The sequence below is a fragment of the Mustela nivalis genome, assembly GCF_964662115.1.
Source record: "Mustela nivalis genome assembly, chromosome: 7".
Taxonomy (NCBI): domain Eukaryota; kingdom Metazoa; phylum Chordata; class Mammalia; order Carnivora; family Mustelidae; genus Mustela; species Mustela nivalis.
In genome coordinates, this window is record NC_139026.1 from 9,008,633 (window position 1) to 9,028,297 (window position 19,665).

Consider the following 19,665-nt stretch of genomic DNA (forward strand, 5'->3'; position numbering starts at 1 on the left):
GGGCGGGAGCGGGGACGGCGCAGGAGGGCGGTTCCGGAGCACGCGCCCGGCGAGGGCAGCTGACGTCGGGCTCAGGTGCGCGCGCTTGCCCGCCCGCCCGAGCGCCGCCCAGGTGGCGGCCCGCAGCGCCAGGTGGCGGCCGGCAGCGGTGAGGGGGCGACCCGCGGCGCGGGTCGGGGCAGCGGCGGAGGGCGTGCCGGCTTGCACTCACGTGACGGGCGGGGAGTTGGGGTGTGGGCGGCGGGGCGAGCCGGGTGGGCCCGACCCCACCCCTCGCGGGCCTGCCAGTCGCTGCGCAGGACCTTCCCTCGGGCTGGGGCCGGACCCGCCCCGCCACTTACCCCGCCAGCCTTGTCCTCCGCGGCGGTGTCTCCGACCGCAGGAGCTGATCGGGGCTTGTTTCCTCCGCAGGGCCGCGGCGAGAGGGTGAGAGTCCGCGCCTCCGAGGGAGCCGCCCCCGCCTCGGCCCGCGCCCTGCGGGGCCCCACCGCACCCGAGGGGATGGAGAGCCGACCCCGAGGCCCCAGCTCGGCCCGCGATCCCACGCTGGCCGGCCCTCGCTAGCTGCTCGAATTGTGCGTTTTACCCACCACCTTAGGCCTTGTCTCCTGAGTCTGTGGCGTTTGCGGTTTGAAAGAAATGGAAGAAAAGGAGCGATGTGACCAATTCCGTTCAATCCTCCTGCATTGAGGCCTGGTTGGCATTTGCAGAGAGGAAAATACGGCAAGAAAATTGTGGGTTTTGTTTTGTTTTGTTTTGTTTTTTGAAGGGGAGGGTGGGAGAGGGGAAACAGGGTCTTAGATCCTCTATGATTTTTTAAAAATTCTGCACTTTGACAGTGGTGGCGAAATAACACTAATCCAAAAGTGATCTTTTCTTTCGATGGAGGTGGATTTTTGTTTTTCCTTTTGATTCCAACCTTTCTCTCCGTGACAAAGCATAAATCATGGACATCAGAAAATAAGGTGGACCTCAGGAATCCTGTAAAGACTGAGAAGCTTACATTCTTCCTCTGGAGGGAAGGGTGGGGTGTTTTTAGCCCTCTCTGGAACCTAAAACGAAAACATGAGTTGCGTGCCATGGAAAGGAGACAAGGCCAAATCTGAATCTTTGGAGCTGCCCCAGGCAGCACCCCCACAAATCTACCATGAGAAACAGCGCAGGGAGCTTTGTGCCCTGCATGCCCTCAATAACGTCTTCCAGGACAGCAATGCCTTCACCCGGGAAACGCTGCAAGAGATTTTCCAGAGGTAGGGGACCCCCTTCTCCTTGGCATTTTTACACTTCTTGCTATTTCTGAATTTCTGTGGGTGGGAACCTTCAAACCAACAGGTAATATTAGCTAGATGTTGTTAGCAGGTGTAAGGGACACAGAGATGGGGAAATAGTCACTCTCGATCACTTACACAGGGAAGGCACAGTGCTAAATCCCTCAGTTGTGTCTTCTTGTGTAATCCCCTCAGGGATCCCACGGAATATGTGCAGTGATTTGTCTGAGGTAATATGACAAGAGATGGAGCAGAATTTGAATTCAGGTTTGTATCTGTGTTGTTGACCACTATGCTGTAAGGCCTCTCAAGTCTTGCCCCCAAGAGGTTAGTTACAGTCTGGAAGGGGGAGGGTATCTGTCACCTCTCATCAGAGGTGAAATGCTGTGGGTTTTATAAAGGAAGGTGCTCAGCTCTACAGTGATTAGTTTTTCTATGAGGTTCTGTGGTGGCCTTGGTGCTTTTCCGGGTTGCTTCGTATAGCCCTCCCCAGCAGTTATTTTACTGATAGAGCAACAGGCAGAAAAGTCAGGTAGTTTTTCCAAATGGCTTCTAAGTAGCAAAACTATGATTTGAAGCCTATTCTCTAGATCTCTTTCCCTTTCTGCTTCGTTCTCGATGGCCTTTTTTTTACCCATTTTGTTAAATGCTGCCTGACAGGTTAATAGAAATTCATCTTTTTCTCTCTCTACTTTGATGTTCTAAAATTCTTTTTTTTTTTTTTTTTAGGATTTTATTTATTTATTTGACAGATCACAAGTAGGCAGAGAGGCAGGCAGAGAGAGAGGGGGAAGCAGGCTCCCCGCTGAGCAGAGAGCCTGATTTGGGGCTCCATCTCAGGACCCCGGGATCATGACCTGAGCCTAAGGCAGAGGCTTTAATCCACTGAGCCACCCAGGTGCCCCTAAAATTCTTTTATCAAAGGTTTTGAGAATTAGTTCTGCAGTGCCTGCTCTGCTACCTCCTGAGTATCGGCACGTCAAGCAATAGTATCATCAGTATCCTTTCCCCCTGCTCGTAGGTCGGGCCTGGGTCTAAAGATATGGACTATGATTATAAGCTGTTTGTGGATAATTGTTGTTTGTGGATAACTCTTTGAGTTGTGTTTTCCCTGAATGAAAGAATGCTGAGTATTTGCTAAACACTCACTTGGAACCAGGTTCTATTCCTGGCTACTAAAACTAGCAAATTGGCACTACACTCTCCAATTTACTATCAGCACAAGGTAAAGATCCATCTTTCAAAGTAATAGCAGACCAGTACTTAAGAAAAGGTACTCATTTTCCGCTCCAGAGGGGGAATTCTGTGTAGAACATTTTGTATGGAAACATTTGGTACGGATAAATAGAAACAAAGATGCATGAAGGGGATCAGAGGAGAGAGGAAAGGGAGAAAAGGTGAGGAAGAGAAGATGGAATTTTATAGACAAACATTCACTGGCGGCCTGCTGCATGCCAAGCACTGCTAGGCACCGTAGAGAAAAACTGAACAGCACTCAGCTGCTAAGTACATCCCAGAGCTCTACATTGACCAGACCTTGAGAATGAACTTGAGTGAAGTTAGAACCCCGGAGTTGAGAGCTGTTTGAAAGGGAAAAGATGATCTCTTTGGATCTTAATGGAAAGAATAGTAATGTTGGCAGGTTAAGCCAGATAATTGAAAATTCCCAGATACAAGGTTTTATGCTCTTTTGAAGATGGGGCTGATAATGGGAGAAGTGGGAGAAAAATGTTGACAAATGCTGTAGAGAGAACGTTCATCTGAGCAGTCGGATTTTAGCCAGATAAAAGCAGAGAAATACAAAAGCAGGGTGGAGTTTCAGTACGGTTGTGGATATGAGATGACTCATGTTTGGAACAGAAATGAGTAGGGACTGAGGAAAAACTAAAGCCAGTGGCCCAGCAGCATGGGGATGGGGAAGAGAGGACTCAAGGTGGCAGTCAGTCCGGGATTTGAACCTAGTGGTCACAACCACAATGATGGCAGAAGAGGTCACTGGTTTGAAAAGGATCAGTTTTCAATATGTGAAATTCGAGAAAAGCTCAGAAACTGGGCAGGCATCATCATGCAGCTATACAGATGTCTTGATCTCGCACATCTCATCCTGTATGTGCTTGTGCTTTGAAAAAGGAAGGATGTAGAAGTCAAATGATGTAGTAGCAGCTTTGCTGAATTGTTTGGAAAATCCTCAGCCTCAAACCATTTTCACTAGACTCATCTCAATTGTTTAGTGATTAAACGTTCTTGCAGTTAGGTATGCCTTCTACCCCACCCCCCAAAAAACTGTTAAAATCTAAATAGATGAAAACAAGGTCGGTACCCCTGGAAAAGTCTAATGCAAGCTAAAGGGACAAAAGATTTTAGATATTGGTGAACAACCAGCATTCTTCCACCACAGAGAAGTCCAGCCTCCCCATTAAAAGGTCCCCGAGCATGTGGAAGGAGCCACATTTAAAGGTGCGGTGGTGGTAAATTGCTAAAAGGTGTAGAGTGTTCACCTCTAGAGATGTAAATCATTTTGTCCACGGGCCAGGCAAACACATCATCATCATTGCCAACACGTACAGAGTACATTGATGTGCTGGACCCTGTAATCTGCGCTTTATATATTTAATAATTCAAAGACACATGGTGAAGTTCTGAGACCTACTTTCTAAGGTCACATTTCTTGAGACCTGATAAAAGGAAAATAATAATTAGGAGAGAAAAGGAATCTTGATGAATGTCTCCACATCTCCTTTTTGTTAAAATCTGAAACCCTCACCATAGCCAAACACGGGAGTAACCACGAGGGAGGACCAGGAACTCAGCTGAGGGCGTAAGCATTAGTGAGACCTGGCCTGGAGCCCATCTTCTTACTTGGAGATCACTTCAAATCCCGTGGCTCCAACCTGTGGCTGTTGACAGAAGTGAGAGGCTTGCTTTCTAGTCCAGAACTTCCATCCAAATCACGAACGGCTATCGTGAAAGGGAGTTTGCCAAGGAGTCTCAAGAAAATCACGGATGCCATGGAGGTCAGTGGGACCAGTTTGTCGAACTCGCTGGGAGACCATTGAGTGTATAGGTGGAGCACAGCTCTGGCACTCACCAGCTGCATGGGGCTGTGCAAGTCACTGTAGCCACACTGTGCCTCAGCTTCCTTATTAACCCAGTGGAGTTACGTTCTGTTTAAGACTGCTGGAAGGATTAAGAGATAAAGCTCTTAAGAGTAGCTGACACAGTGGGCACCTGGTTATAACTCAGTAGAAGTGAGGACTGCTACGATGGCACACTAGGTGGACCCCACTGGCTTGAATGCCCGCTCTAGGAATGAGATGGAGGCCATTCTCCGCATTCCCTAGCGTGATGTCATCTAGGCCAACACATGTTTATTCAGTTGCCAGTGCTGTGCTGTGAGGGCTAAGAGAGGAGAAGAGCCGTCCCCTGTGCTTTGGGAATTTGCTCTCTGGTCGGACATGAGTGAGAGAATGGAATTCTTTAATGGTCGTGTAAGGTGCGGATCGTGCCCATCGTTGCAGATAAGCCAGCAGACACGAGCATTAAATCGCACAGTTAGTATTGGTGCTGCTTGCTAGGATAATGTGTGGTCCTCCCCATCTCCCTGTATTTTCTACACAGAAGCCAGGAAGGATTCCATGGAAGAGGTAGGATGTGACATTGACCTTGAAGAAGCTTTCGCATTTGGCTTGGAACAGGAAACAGGATGAAAGAACACAGGCCGCCTGGTCATGGTGTCTGAAGTGCACTAAAAGCCCAAGGAGAGGAGAACGCAGGCCCGGGGGCGGGGGGGGGGTGGGTGGGAGTTAGCCAGTGGGCAGCGGGCTGCAGCAGCAGTTCCTGCGTGAGAGAGTGAAATGGTGACTTGGGGAATGTGGCAGGAACATATAGGTGACTTGGTGGAAGGGGAGTTTCGGAACAAGGAGATCAGTTTAGCAGCCTGTTTCAAAAGCTCAGATATGGGGCAAGGAAGCTCCATTTTGGGAAGAGTGAATGGGAATAGAACAGAGAGGGTTGGAATCTGAGATCGAAAACGTGGGACATTGGAGTGCTTGGGTGGCTCAGTGGGTTAAGCCTCTGCCTTCGGCTCAGGTCATGGTCTCAGGGGTCCTGGGATTGAGTCCTGCATCGGGCTTTCTGCTCAGCGGGGAGCCTGCTTCCCCCTCCCCTCTCTGCCTGCCTCTCTGCCTACTTGTGATCTTTCTGTTTAAATAAGGAAATAAAATCTTTTAAAATAAATAAATAAAACCTATGAAATGGGGGCACCTGGGTGGCTCAGTCGTTTAAGCATCTGCCTTCAGCTAACGCTGATCCCAGGGTCCTGGGATTGAATCCTGCATCAGGCTCTTTGCTCAGCAGGGAGCCTGCTTCTCCCTCTACCTGCTGCTCCCCTGCTTGTCCGTTCTCTCTCTCTGACAAATAAATAATCTTAAAAAAAATTTCTCTTAAGCCTATGAAATAGAAATAATTTATAATTTCATAGGGTTATTTTGGAAATTAAATGAGATACACAAAAAACCATCTTGCATTGGGCATGGCATGGAATTTTTCAATAAATGGCGGTTATTGTTACAGTAAAATACAATTTGGTTTGCAGAGTGAAGTTTAGTGTCCTCTGATCCCCTTCTTCGCTAGCTCTGGAGACAAGCACACGAGCTCTTTTTAAGGGTCTGCTACCAGTGTTTACAAAGAGAGAGGGTAGCAGAGTAAACATGGCAAACATGTCAGTAGACATTTCTCTCCTTTTTCTTTAAGATTTTATTTGTTTATTTGACAGAGAGAGAAATCACAAGCAGGCAGAGAGGCAGGCAGATGGAGAAGGGGAAGCAAGCTCTGTGTTGAGCAGAGAGCCCGGTGTGAGGCTCGATCCCAGAACCCCGGGATCATGACCTGAACCGAAGGCAGAGGCTTAACCCACTGAGCTACCCAGGCACCCTCAGTAAACATTTCTTAAGCACCTCCTGTATGCCAGGCTCTCTTTGGGTCCTGGTGATAGAGTCCCAACAGGATACCCAAGGCCCCTGCTGTCATTCTAGTGTGGGAAGCAGATGTGTCTGGTAGTAACGAGGGCTGTAATTAAAGCAGGTGGAATAAAATACGGTGCCTGGAAGAAACTGAAGATCGGGTGGTCAAAAAAAGCTTCTAAGGCACTAGCATTTGAGACTCAAATAATAAAGGAGCGAACCAAGTGTAGATCTGGCACGAAGAACATTCCACATTGCTGAAATGGTGTGCAGAGGTCTTCAGGTGGGAAGGGTTTTTTGTTTTGTTTTTTTAAGATTTTATTTATTTTATTTGGCAGAGAGAGAGACAAGAGCTAGAGAATACAAGTGGAGGGAATGGTAGAGGGAGAGGGAGAAACAGGCTCTGCACTGAGCAGGGAGCCCGACGTGGGGATCGATCGCAGGACACTAGGGTCATGACCTGAGCCAAAGGCAGACACTTAATCATTTGAGCCACCCAGGGGTGCCAAGAAGGAGTTTTGTGTGTTAAAGTCGTAGGGAGCGGGTGTGTGTGTTAAAAGAAGTGGGGTTGAGGTCAGTAGTGTTCTGAGGGCCTTGCAGGGAGAGGAAGTAACCTAGACTATTTAAGTGCTTTGGGAGCCATTGGAGGGTTTAAGCAGTGGAAGGATATGTTTTATGTTTGAAAAATAATATGCTTACTGTGTATCAAGAAGTTTAAAAAAAAAACTTTTTGTAAGATTTCTTGAGTGTTTAGAGTTGACCTAGTCATGATTCTCTTCTAGAAATGGCTCTTTAAAAAAAAAAAAAAAAGATTTTATTTAATATTTATTTGACAGATCACAAGTAGGCAGAAAGGCAGTCGGGGCGGTGGGAGACGGGGAAGCAGGCTCCCCCCCAAGCAGAGAGCCCAATACAGGGCTCGATCCCAGGACCCTGGGATCATGACCTGAGCCGAAGGCAGAGGTTTTAACCCACTGAGTCAGCTAGGTGCCCCTAAAGATGGCTCTTAACAGCCTCCTGGACTTTTATTCCTGAGAAACTCACCTAATTTCCCTTCCCCTTCACACCAAGGTGGAAGCAATCTACCCCATCCTTCAAGATGGCCTTTCCTCAGTCCTAGGTGACAAGCCTGTAAAAGCAAAATCACAGGACCGGAAACACCTTTAGAGCTGCTGCCCTTGCCTTGACTTGAAGGCTAATAAGGCCTGGCTGAAAATGACTTACGGGCGGGTGGGCAAGTTTACTTTTGTTTGGTACATTCTTCCCCTCCCCCCACCCCAGTTAGTTGTGTTTTAATTGTCTTTAATTTTTTATTCAATCATTCTATACACATGTATATTTGAAATACTATAGGTGGCTTATATGTTCCGGTTTAATATAGGCCTTACAACTTCCTACTACTTTAAATTTGGCTCCAGTTCATACATTTATGTTACCTGCCTGAGCCTCTGCATGCCTTGGAGTGTTTAAGGATTAATGATTACCAAGTGTGCCAGCCTCAAATAGAAGGCATCTAAACTGTTAAAAAAAAAAAAAAAAGGAGCGAGTCCAAGATGGCAGAGATGTAGGAGACCTTAGTCTCATCGGATCCCAGGAATTCAGCTAGACTGCTGTCAAACCATTCTGAACGCCTGCAGACTCAACTAAAGATCTAAGAAGAGTAGCTGCAACTCTACAAGTAGAATAGTGACTGCCTTCATCAAGTTAAGAGATGCAGAGGACTAAATCCGGGGCGATACATGGGAACATAAACCATGGGGGACGGGAGCCTCTGTAAGCTGGCCCAGGAGAGTGATATGGCAGCGGAGCATAGAATCAGAACTTTAAGTCTGCTCCGGTGAGTGGTGTTGCTGCCTGAAAGATGTTTGTGTGGCAAGGTGAGCAGGAATCCTAGCTGGGACAGTGTGGTCTCAGGGGTCCCAGGAAGACCAGAGGTGCTTGAGCGCCGCAGAGCTTCCGGGCATGGGGTGGGGAAGCTGGCTGCAGTCAGTGAGCCCAGGATTGCCATAAACCGTGAACTGCAGCACAGTCAGCTGACCACTCTCCAAGCAGGGGCCCAGTGAGCAGCAGAACCTAGACAAGACCCTCCCCCTTTCCTCCCCAGGGGAGGAGCAGGTGCAGGTGTGCACTGCAAGAGTCTGCAGGGTTTGGGGACTCAAAAACAGGTCGTGTACCTGAGACAGAGACTCCTGGTCACAAACTGGGTGAGCATGGAGTGCAGACAAAGACTGCTTTTCCTTGAGGGTTCACTGAGGAGTGAGGCCCCAAGCTCTCAAAACCAGGGTCTCTCAACACTAAGGTTGAGAGATTAGGAGACTACCATTTTCATTCTGTCTCTAAAGCTGCATGGAAAGCCTTCAGGAACAAAAGACACCGAGAGCAAGAGCAATCCTACGAAAGCAATCCATTTACTTAGCCTGGCCCTAGGCAAGGGTGGTGCATTTCCACCTGGGGCAAAGACACCTGAGAATCAGTGCAACAGGACCCTCCCTGAAAGAAATGAGCAAAAACGTCTGGCTAAGACCAAGTTTACTGATGACACAGAACTGCAAAATGCCGGGGCTAGGGGAAAATAGTATATAGAATTCATGGGTATTTCTCAGGATTCTTCAGTCTTTCAATTTTAATTTTTTTTCTCTTTCCTTTTTCAGCCAGTATGTTATTTTATCAGTTCTTTTTTTAAATTTTCATTTTTTTTTTAATTTTATTTATTTATTTGAAAGACGGAGATCACAAGTAGGCAGAGAGGCAGGCAGAGAGAGAGAGAGAGGGAAGCAGGCTTCCTGCGGAGCAGGGAGCCCGATGCGGGGCTCGATCCCAGGACCCTGAGATCACGACCCGAGCCAAAGGCAGCAGCCCAAACCACTGAGCCACCCAGGCGCCCCTAAATTTTCATTTTTATGATTATTACATTTTGTTCTTTCATTGTATTTAACTTTATTTTTGTTTTTCTTTCTTTACAATTTTGGGATCTAGTTTTCTAACAAACAGAACAAAATAGACACAGGATCCCAAGTATTGCTCTGTTCAGTTCATCTGTCTGATTATATTCTCTTTCCTTTTTAATTTTAACTTTTTTCCTTCAGTTTTGGGTCTCCTGATTTGTTTAGTATGTACTTCTCTGGTGTCCTTGTTGCCATTTTAGTATTTTTTTCTCTTGTTCATCTGTTTTTTTTCTTGGACAAAATGACAAAGAAGGAAAAACTCACCTCAGAAAAGAGAACAAGAGGCAGTACTGACTGTCAGGGACCTAATCAGTATGGATGTAAGATGTGGGAACTAGAGTTAGTAATGATTATACTAGCTGGACTCGGAAAAACACATAGAAGACACAAGCGAATCCCTTTCTGGAGAAATAAAAGAACTAAAATATAATCAAGTTGAAATAAAAAAGGCTATTAATGAGATGCAGTCACATATGGAGGCTCCAACTGCTAGGATAAATGAGGCAGAAGAGAAGATTAGAGATATAAAAGACAAAATGTTGGAGAATAAAGAAGCTGAGAAATACATAAACAACTACTCGATCATAAGGGGAGAATTTGAGAGATAAGTGATACCATAAAGCAAAACAGTATTAGAATAATTGGGATCCCAGAAGAAGATAGTGTGGAAAGTATACTGGAGTAAATTATGCTGGAAAACTTCCCTAATCTGGGGAAGGAAACAGGCATTCAAGTCCAGGAGGCACAGAGAACCCCCGCTCAAACTCGGGAAAAATACATCAGCACCCCAACATAGTGAAACTTGAAAATCCTGAAAGCAGCTTGAGACAAGAGGTCTGTAACCTACAAGGATACAAACATTAGACTGGCAGCAGGCCTAGCCACAGAGACCTGGCAGGCCAGAAAGTACTGGCATGATGTATTCATGGTGCTAAATGAGAAAAATATGCACCCGAGAATACTTTATCCGGATAGGCTGTTATTCAAAATAGGAGGAGAGAGAAACAGTTTCCAGGACAAACAAATTAAAAGAATTTGTCATCACTAAACCAGCCCTGCAAGAAATATTAAAGGGGATCCCTTTAGTGAAGAGAGAGCCCAAAATTAAAGTAGACCAGAAAGGAACAGAGACAATATACAGAAACAGTGACTTCACAGGTAATATAAAGGCACTGAATCCATATCTTTCAGCAGTTACTCTAAATGTAAATGAGCCAGATGCTCCAATCAAAAGACACAGGAGGGGCACCTGGGTGTCTTTGTGGGTTAAAGCCTCTGCCTTCAGCTCAGGTCATGATCCCAGGGTCCTAGGATCAAGCCCTGCATTGGGCTCTCTCTCTGCTTGGTGGGAAGCCTGCTTCCCCCCACCCCCCCGCCCCTCTGCCTACTTGTGATCTCTGTCAAATAAATAAATAAAATCTTGGGGGAAAAAAAAAAAGACAGGATATTAGATTGGATTTAAAAAAAAAGCAAGACTCATCAATATGCTGCCGTCTTAAAGAGACTCGCTTTAGACCCACACACACCTACAGATTGAAAGTAAGGGGTAGAAAACCATTTATCATGCTAATAAAGCTGGGGTGGCAATCGTTACATCAGACATAGACTGTAATAAAAGATGAGGAGGACACTATATCATCATAAAAGGGTCTCTCCAGCAAGAAGTTCTAACAATTGTAAATATTTATGCCCCTAACATGGGAGCAGCCTGTTATATAAACCAATTAATAACAAAATTAAAGCAACACATTGATAATAATATAGTAGGAGACTTTAACACTCTGCTTGCTGCAATAGACAGATCATATAAGCAGAAGATCAACAAGGAAACAATGGCTTTGAATGACCCACTGGACCAGATGGACTTCACAGATATATTCAGAACATTTCCATTCTAAAGCAACAGAACACATTCTTCTCACGTGTACATGGGACATTCTCCAGAGTAGATCATATACTGGGTCACAAATCGGGTCTCAACTGGTGCCAAAGATTGGGATCATTCCCTGCATATTTTTGTACAACAGTGCTTTGAAACTGGAACTCAAACATGAGAAAATTTGGAAAGAATTCAAATATATGAAGGCTAAAGAGCATCCTATCAAAGAATGAATGGGTCAACCAGGAAATTAAAGAAGAATTTTAAAAATTCATGGAAATAAATGAAAATGAAAATAAATGTTGGGGATGCAACAAAGGCAGTCCTTTGGGAAGTATATAGAGGGAAGTATATGTATAAGTATATAGAGGGAAGTATATAGCAGCACAAGCCTTTCTCAAGGAACAAGAAAGGTCTCAAATACACAACCTAATCTTACACATAAAGGAGCTGGAGAAAGAAGAGTATTAAAAAAAAAAAAAAGCCTAAGCCCAGCAGGATAAGAGGATTGATAAAGATTAGAGCAGAAATCAATGAAATAGAAAACAAAAGAACAGTAGAACAGATAAACAAAGTAGGGGCTGGTTCTTTGAAAGAATTAATAAGATTGATGGGGCGCCTGTGTGGCTCAGTGGGTTAAGCCTCTGCCTTCAGCTCAGGTCATGATCTCAGGATCCTGACATCAAGCTCCGCATCAGGCTCTCTGCTCAGCAGGGAGCCTGCTTCCCCCCCTCTCTGCCTGCTGCTCTGCCTACTTGTGATCTCTCTCTCTCTCTCTCTGTGTTAAATAAATAAATAAAATCTTAAAAAAAAAAAAAAAAAGGAATAAGATTGATAAACCCCTGGCCAGACTTACAAAAAGAAAAGAGAAAGGACCCAAATAAAACATGAGTGAAGGAGGAGAGCTTACAACCAACACTGAAGAAATACAAATAGTTATAAGAACATATCGTGAGGGGTGCCTGGGTGGCTCAGTGGGTTAAAGCCTCTGCCTTCCGTTCAGGTCATGATCCCAGGGTCCTGGGATTGAGCCCTATATTGGGCTCTCTGCTCTGCAGAGAGCCTGCTTCCTCCTCTCTCTCTCTCTCTCTCTCTCTCTCTGCCTGCCTCTCTGCCTACTTGTGATCTCTGTCTGTCAAATAAATAAATAAAATCTTAAAAAAAAAAAAAAAGATTCTCTCTCCCCGTCTTAAAAAAAAAAAAGAACGTATCGTGAGCAATTATATGCCAACAAATTAGTCTGGAAGAAATGGATGCATTTGTAGAGATGTATAAGCTACCAAAACTGAAACAGGAAGAGGAAAACCTGAACAGACCCATAACCAGCAAGGAAATAGAAGCAGTAGTCAGAAGTCTTCCAACACACAAGAGCCCAGGGCCAGATGGCTTCCCAGGGGAATTCTACCAGACATTTAAAGAAGAATCAATAACTGTTCTTCTGAAGCTGATTCAAAAAAATCAAAATGGAAGGAAAACTTCCAGACTCTCTTAAAAGGATTATTCACCATGAACAGGTGGGATTTATTCCTGGGCTGTAAGGTTGGTTCAACATCCACAAATCAATCAATGCAATAAACTACATAAACAAAAGAAAGAATAAGAATGAACCTTATGATCCTGTCGCAAGATGCAGAAAAAGCATTTGACAAAGTTCAGCATCCTTTCTTGATTAAAACTTTTCAAGATGTAGAGATAGAAGATACATATCTCAATATCAATAAAAGCCATCTATGAAAAACCCATAGCGGGAGCACCTAGGTGGCTCAGTTGATTGGGTGGCTGCCTTCAGCTCAGGTCATGATCCCGGAGTCCCAGGATCAAGCCCCGCATCAGGCTCATTGCTTGGCAGGGAGCCTGCTTCTGTCTCTGCCTCTACCTCTGCCTCTCTTCCTGCTTGTACTCTTTCTATCTCTCTGTCAAATACATAAATAAATAAAATCTTAAAAAAAAAAAACCCCATAGTGAATATCATTCTCAGTGGGGAAAAACTGAGAGCTTTCCCCCTGAGGTCAGGAACACAGCAGGGATGTCTGCTGTCACCACTGCTGTTCAGCACAGTACTAGAAATCCTAGCCTCAGCAATCAGATAACAAAAAGAAATAAAAGACATCCAAATCAGCAAAGAAGAAGTCAAACTCTTTTTGCAGATGACATGATACTGTCTGTGGAAAACCTAAAAGACTCAACCCCAAAATTGCTAGAACTCATACAGAAATTCAGTAAAGGAGCAGGACAGAAAATCAATGTACAGAAATAAGTTGTGTTTCTGTATACCAGTGAGCCAGAGGGAAGAGAAATTAAGAAATCAATCCCATGTACAATTGCACCCAAAACCATACGATAACCTAGGAATAAACCTAACCAGAAAGGCAAAGGAGTTGTACTCAGAAAACTATAGAACACTCATGAAAGAAATTGAGGAAGGCACAAAGAAATGGAAAAACGTTCCATGCTCATGGATTGGAAGAACAAATATTGTTAAATGTCTAATCTATCTAGAGAAATCTATACGTTCAGTGCAATCTGTATTAATATACCATCAACATTTTTCACAGAGCTGAAAAAAGTAATTCTAAAAGTTGTATGGAAGCAGGAAAGTCCCCAAATAGCCAAAGGAATATTGGAAAAGAAAACCAAAGCTGGTGGCATCACAATGCCAGATTTCAAGCTGTATTACAAAGCTGTAATCATCAAGACTGTATGGTACTGGCCTGAAAACAGACACATAGGCAGTGGAACAGAATAGGGAACCCAGAAATGGACCCTTAACTATATGGTCAACTAATCTTTGAAAAAGCAGGAAAGAATGTCCAATGGAAAAAAGACAGTCTCTTCAACAAATGGTGTCAGGAAAACTGGACAGCCACATGCAGAAGAATGAACCTGGACCATTTCCTTACAGCATGCACAAAAATAAACTCAAATGGATGAAAGATCTAAATGTGAGGCAGGAATCCATCAAAATCCTAGAGAACACAGGAAGTAACCTCTTTGACCTTGGCTACAGCAACTTCTTGCTAGACATGTCTCCAAAGGCAAGAGAAACAAAGGCAAAAATGAATGACTAGGACGTCCATCAAGGTAAAAAGCTTTTTTTTTTTTTTTTTTTAAGATTTTATTTATTTGACAGAGATCACAAGTAGGCAGAGAGGCAGGCAGAGAGAGAAAGGAGGAAGCAGGCTCCCTCCTGAGCAGAGAGCCTGATTTGGGGCTCAATCCCAGGACCCTGAGATCATGACCTGAGCTGAAGGTAGAGGCTTTAACCCACTGAGCCACCCAGGCACCCCAAGGTAAAAAGCTTTTGCACAGCAAAAGAAACAAAAAGAAGATAAAACAAAAAGATAACCCACAGAATGGGAGAAGATAATTGCAAATATCTAGTATCCAGTATCTATAAAGAAGTCATCAAACTCAACACCCAAAGAACAAATGACCCAATCAAGAAATGGGTAGAAGATATGAACAGACATTTCTCCAACGAAGACTTACAAATAGTCAACAGACACATGAAAAAATGCTCAACATCACTTGGCATCAGTGAAATAGAATCAAAACCACAGTGAGATACTACCTCACACCAGTCAAAATGGTTATAATTAACAAGTCAGGAAACAACGGGTGTTGGCAAGGATGCGGAGAAAGGGGAACCCTCCTACACTGCTGGTGGGAATGCAAGCTGGTGCAACCACACCAGAAAACAAAATGGAGGTTCCTCAAAAAGTTGAAAATAGAACTACCCCAGAACCCAGCGATTGAACTACTGGGTGTTGTGATGTGAAGGGGCACCTGTACTCCAATGTTAATGGCAATGTCTACCAGATGTAGCAGTAAGGTCTACAAGAGCCAAACTATGGAAAGAGCTCAGATATCCATCGACAGATGAATGGATAAAGAAGATATGGTGGGTATATAGAATTGAATACAACTCAGCCATCAAAATAATCTTGCCATTTGCAATGATATGGATGGAACTAGAAGGTGTTATGTTAAGCAAAATAAGTCAAGCAGAGAAAGACAGTTATATGATCTCAGTTATATGTGGGATTTAAGAAACAAAACAAGATCATAGAGGAAGAGAGGTAAAACTAAAACAAGGTGAAATCAAAGGGAGACAAACCATAAGAGGCTCTTGATGATGGGAAGTGGACTGAGGGTTTGCTGGAGGGAGGAGGGGTGGGGAGATGCGGTGACTGGGTGATGGGCATTAAGGGGGGTATGTGATGTAACGAGCACTGGGTATTATATAAGACTGATGAATCACTGAACTCTACCTCTGAAACTAATAATGTTAGATGTTAATTAATTGAATTTAAATTCAAAAAATTTCAAAACCTGTAAAAGAAAAGAGTAGCAACAAATACTACCCATGCAAATGAAAATATCAATTACTATTTTCTAATGATAAAATGGCCATACTAAGGCAGGAAGATCAGCAAGGAGGAAGACTGCAGAAGTAGGTGGGCTGGGGGTTTCATAAATGAGACCTCTTGTGGAACATGGTTTGGGTCCATTGACTTTCTGAATGACAGCACGTAGGCCCCACCGCTGCTGAGTTAAATGTTCTGCATAAAAAGAAGGGTAATCTTTAGGACGGTAGGAGCCCAGACTATAATACTTGAGTAAAAAAGTGGTTACCTTGTACTGAATGGGAGACAGAAGCTTCCAGGGGCGGTGGTGGATGGTGCCGTGGAGTGCCGGGCAGGAGGGGTTGGACAACCCACACATCTTAGCCCTCCTCCTTTCACATTTGTAGGTTGTCTCCAAACACCATGGTGACCCCCCACAAGAAGAGTATGCTGGGAAATGGGAACTACGATGTGAATGTCATTATGGCAGCGCTTCAAACCAAAGGCTATGAAGCTGTCTGGTGGGACAAACGCAGGTAATCTGAACCAGGCTCGCCTTGATGAGAACCAGCACTCAGGCATGAGTGGGGAGGTGCTTCTGACGGGAACCTCGGGGAACTGACGCTGTTTCTCTCCTGCAGGGATGTCAGTGCCATTGCTCTCACGAATGTCATGGGCTTCATCATGAACCTGCCCTCCAGCCTGTGCTGGGGTCCACTGAAGTTGCCTCTCCAAAGGCAGCACTGGATCTGTGTCCGAGAGGTGGGCGGTGCCTACTACAACCTCGACTCCAAACTGAAGATGCCCGAGTGGATTGGAGGCGAGAGCGAGCTCAGGTAGCGGTTGTGAGTGGGCCGGGCTCCTTCCTTTGCTGTGTTGGGGAAGTTGAGCCCATCTTTGGTTATTTGACAAAGGAGACGAAATCCTAGCTCCTTGGATCCTCTCCCCACCCTGCGTAGAATCAGGGTCTCAGAGTTGAAAGACCTGTATGTTTGATGGCTCATGAGGGTGTGAAGTCCCTTTGGTAGAGACGTTCCAGCAGCCAGAACGCTGGCTTCTGGTCTGGTGGGACAGGCATCGGAACATTGTCTACGCTTGGACAACTGGGGTGGTCTAGCTGCCACTTCAGAAGAAGGCAGACAGATATTTAGACCGGAGAGGGCTAAATTTTCCTGAGACCAAAGAAGCAGCTATTTATTTATTTGTTTGTTAAACAATGAGAAGTCCTTTGATTACTTTGGGGCAGCTCTGTTCCTCACAGAATAGATGCTGGTGGCAGTTGTATGAGGAGGAGTGGAAATTCAGGGTGGAAATGAGCTGGGCAGCTTGAAGGGGGAGCCACATGTGGAACCCTGTAAGAACAGATCCCTCCAAGAGGGTCGGAGGACTGCCAAGGGCATAAATGAGGTGACTGGGGAGCACATGGCCCCGAGACTGGAATGTGCAGTTTTACCAGCATTTCATTTTCTCTCTCATCTACCTTTGTTCCCGTAGGAAATTTCTCAAACATCACTTGCGAGGAAAGAACTGTGAACTCCTGCTGGTGGTGCCGGAAGAGGTGGAGGCCCGTCAGAGTTGGAGGGCCGACGTGTAACGCAGTGCTACCCAACCTTCCCTCACCTCGGCCCCCCAAGTCCTCTGTCATGTGCTGTGGCCTCTGCAGTGGGTCTGCCCTTGCCACTTCCCCAAACATCTCACTGGGTTCCCCCTCAGATTTGACAGTGCTGTAGGGCAGACAGACGTGTGGGCTGTGACGAGAACCACCATCCAGCATGACAAGGGACAGGAAGGGAGGAGCTCTGTGGGCTTAGGGTAACCTGTGGAAGACCCTTGTTTTATTTGAGGAGAAAGGTGGGTCCTAGCTTATCTTCGCCATTCCTGCAAGAACTTGACAGAGGCTCTGCTGGAGTGCACTGCTGCTGTGACACCTCGAGATGCTGCCTCTACTTCCCCTTTCCTGATCTGGAGACACAGGACGTGCAAAGCCCATGTGACTGGCTGGACGGACCCAGAGTATGAGGGCCTCTCAGGAAACCATCTCCAAAACCCCAGCAGTGGTACAGCATGCCATCTCCAACCCTTAAGGCCACCCATTACCCCCATTTTTGAGGGTGGTTCCTGACCATCCTTCAAGTTTTCTAATGAAACACTCTCTAGTATTCCATGTCGGGTGGTTGAATCCTGCGACATCCTAGTATGACAGGGTGAGCTAGATACCGAAGAGGCTGTGGTGGAAGGCAGCCTGGGGCAGGCGCAGAGGGCCTGTCGCCTCCCCCCAGCATTGTCCCTGCCACTTGACTACACTAATTTCCTCTGGGGCACAAGACAGGTCAGAGGGCAGTGTTCCCAGTTGACACACACTGGCAAAATCAGGAAACGCCTGAGTCTGTTCTCAATATCCACTTCCACTAGTTTGAGAAACAGTTGAGTGAGGAAAGTATTACAAAAATAAGCTCCTGAGAGATTAAGAGCAGCTAGAATTGGCAGAAGCCTAGGCTCCGAGTCACTGTGGTGACAAGAATCAGAATCCTCAAGTTGGGTGTTTACGCGCATTACGTATGGCACCTGGACTCGTCATCTTTATTTAATTTCCTTTACAAATCAGCAAGAATCCATCTACCCCCTACCTCTTTAAATAGTTGTAGCCCACTTTTCTCCTGTAACTTTGGAAAACAAGAGAAGGGGAGGGGAAGTATCCCACCACATTGGGTGTCACCAGGGTGGTTGTGGTTGCCTCAAGGCAGGGGGACAGGCAGAGAGGGCCTGTCTGCCCTTTCCACATGGGTGGTCTTGGTGGGTCTGAGAGCTGCCCCCACGGGCCAGACGTCTCTCCAGCAGCAAAGCCAGCCTGGGGCTTGCATGTCAAGCCTGAGCAAGCTTAACAGGATGAAGCTGAGGCTTTCTCCCCACTGTGACTGGAGTGCATGTTTACACCAGCACTTTTTCTGCACATGTATCTTCAATCCAACGAGGCCATTTTTTATGCTGAGTAACTGAGGCCACCAAGCGGCTACTGCATCACACCTTCTCGGCAACTGGCTGCAGTCTCTTCTGCACTGTTTTCCATACCAGACCTGCTTGGCACCACAGGGAGCTCCTTACCCTTGCACAATGACATTCCAACCACCACCAGCCAGAAGTTACAGCCAACCTGATTGTCACAAGCAGGACCTTGGGTCCATGGGCACTGTCAGTGATAGTAAGCCATTTCCTGGGAGGAGGGGGAAACTCCTCTCCACCCATCTGCTTGGGCCTGTGCAAATGGCACTTCAGAGGAGTCCCTGTGCACTTGGGAGTCCATGAGCCAACAGGATATGCAAAGACGCTTAAACATTTCAGGGCTGGTTTCTCTGTTCATATCCAATTTTGGTGCTTAGGAACAGGGACCCATGCTGATGCCCAAGGGCAAAAAGCCCACTTCAAGGAAGGGGGCAGGCCTGACCCTGATGCCCAATAAGGGGCAACCCTAGGCTTTTTGTTTTTCTTGCTTTTATTCCTTTTTTTGTTGGCCTTGTGCTGGGTTTGTTTACAAAAGATGTATTTTGTTTAACCAAATATTAAAAATGGAAAACTCCGTACATAAATCACATCTGTCTGCCTGAATTCTGTAATTATGTATGTGGAGAGAAAAAAAGTAAACTTTAGCATGATGATCTATAGAAGAAAAACTCAATACCATCATAAGCCATCTTTTAGAGCTGTATGGTGCTTTGGTCAAATCTCTCGCTTCAAAAACCCAGAAAAGATACTCACCTAGCGGGATTTGGTTCAAAAGCCTGATGCATTTTTCAGTTTACAAAAACTAGACTCAACTATCTGAGGAATCCCAATTTAAGTACAAGTTTTCTTTACCAGCACTGACAAGTGACCAGTGTTTTTCTCTGGTTAACAAGGTGAAGGGCACAAAGCAGAGGGCCTGCTGAGTATGAATTCAGATCCAGCATTTCCTAGGCAGTCTGGCAGATTACTTAACATTTCTGTGACTGTTTGCTCCTCTGTAAAATAGGAATAGTACTACCCCCTAAACTGTACAGTAATACTCTGATAAATACAAAAGGCTCAGTACTGTTAAAAGAGCACAGTACTAATAGAAATTTTTTGTTAAATGGAGAAACTGCAAAGTTCAAAGGGCTACAGTTGGATTCATGATCAGCTCAGTGCAGCAATTATTAAAAAAAAAAAAAATTTCTATTTGCTATTCTTCCCTCCCTAGGCCAGAAATCAGTACTATGTCATTCCCTATAAATCCTTTATGACTGTGTCCCT

At 45.4% G+C, this 19,665-nt stretch overlaps 1 protein-coding gene across 2 annotated transcripts; it reads left to right on the top strand.

Annotated features, from left to right (window-relative positions):
• The first annotated feature begins 10 nt into the window (after positions 1 to 10).
• On the top strand, positions 11 to 18,983 carry JOSD1 (Josephin domain containing 1). 2 transcript variants are annotated; one of them, XM_082740109.1, is made up of 5 exons: positions 11 to 148; positions 412 to 1,250; positions 15,807 to 15,935; positions 16,041 to 16,235; positions 16,894 to 18,983. In XM_082740109.1, exons 2-5 carry the CDS (start codon positions 1,066 to 1,068, stop codon positions 16,991 to 16,993), a joined length of 609 nt encoding a protein of 202 aa, XP_082596235.1. In that variant the 5' UTR covers positions 11 to 148; positions 412 to 1,065; the 3' UTR covers positions 16,994 to 18,983. The 2 variants fall into 2 exon arrangements, with proteins under 2 accessions (XP_082596235.1, XP_082596236.1); XM_082740110.1 differs by having other exon boundaries at positions 41 to 75.
• Positions 18,984 to 19,665: the final 682 nt, after the last annotated feature.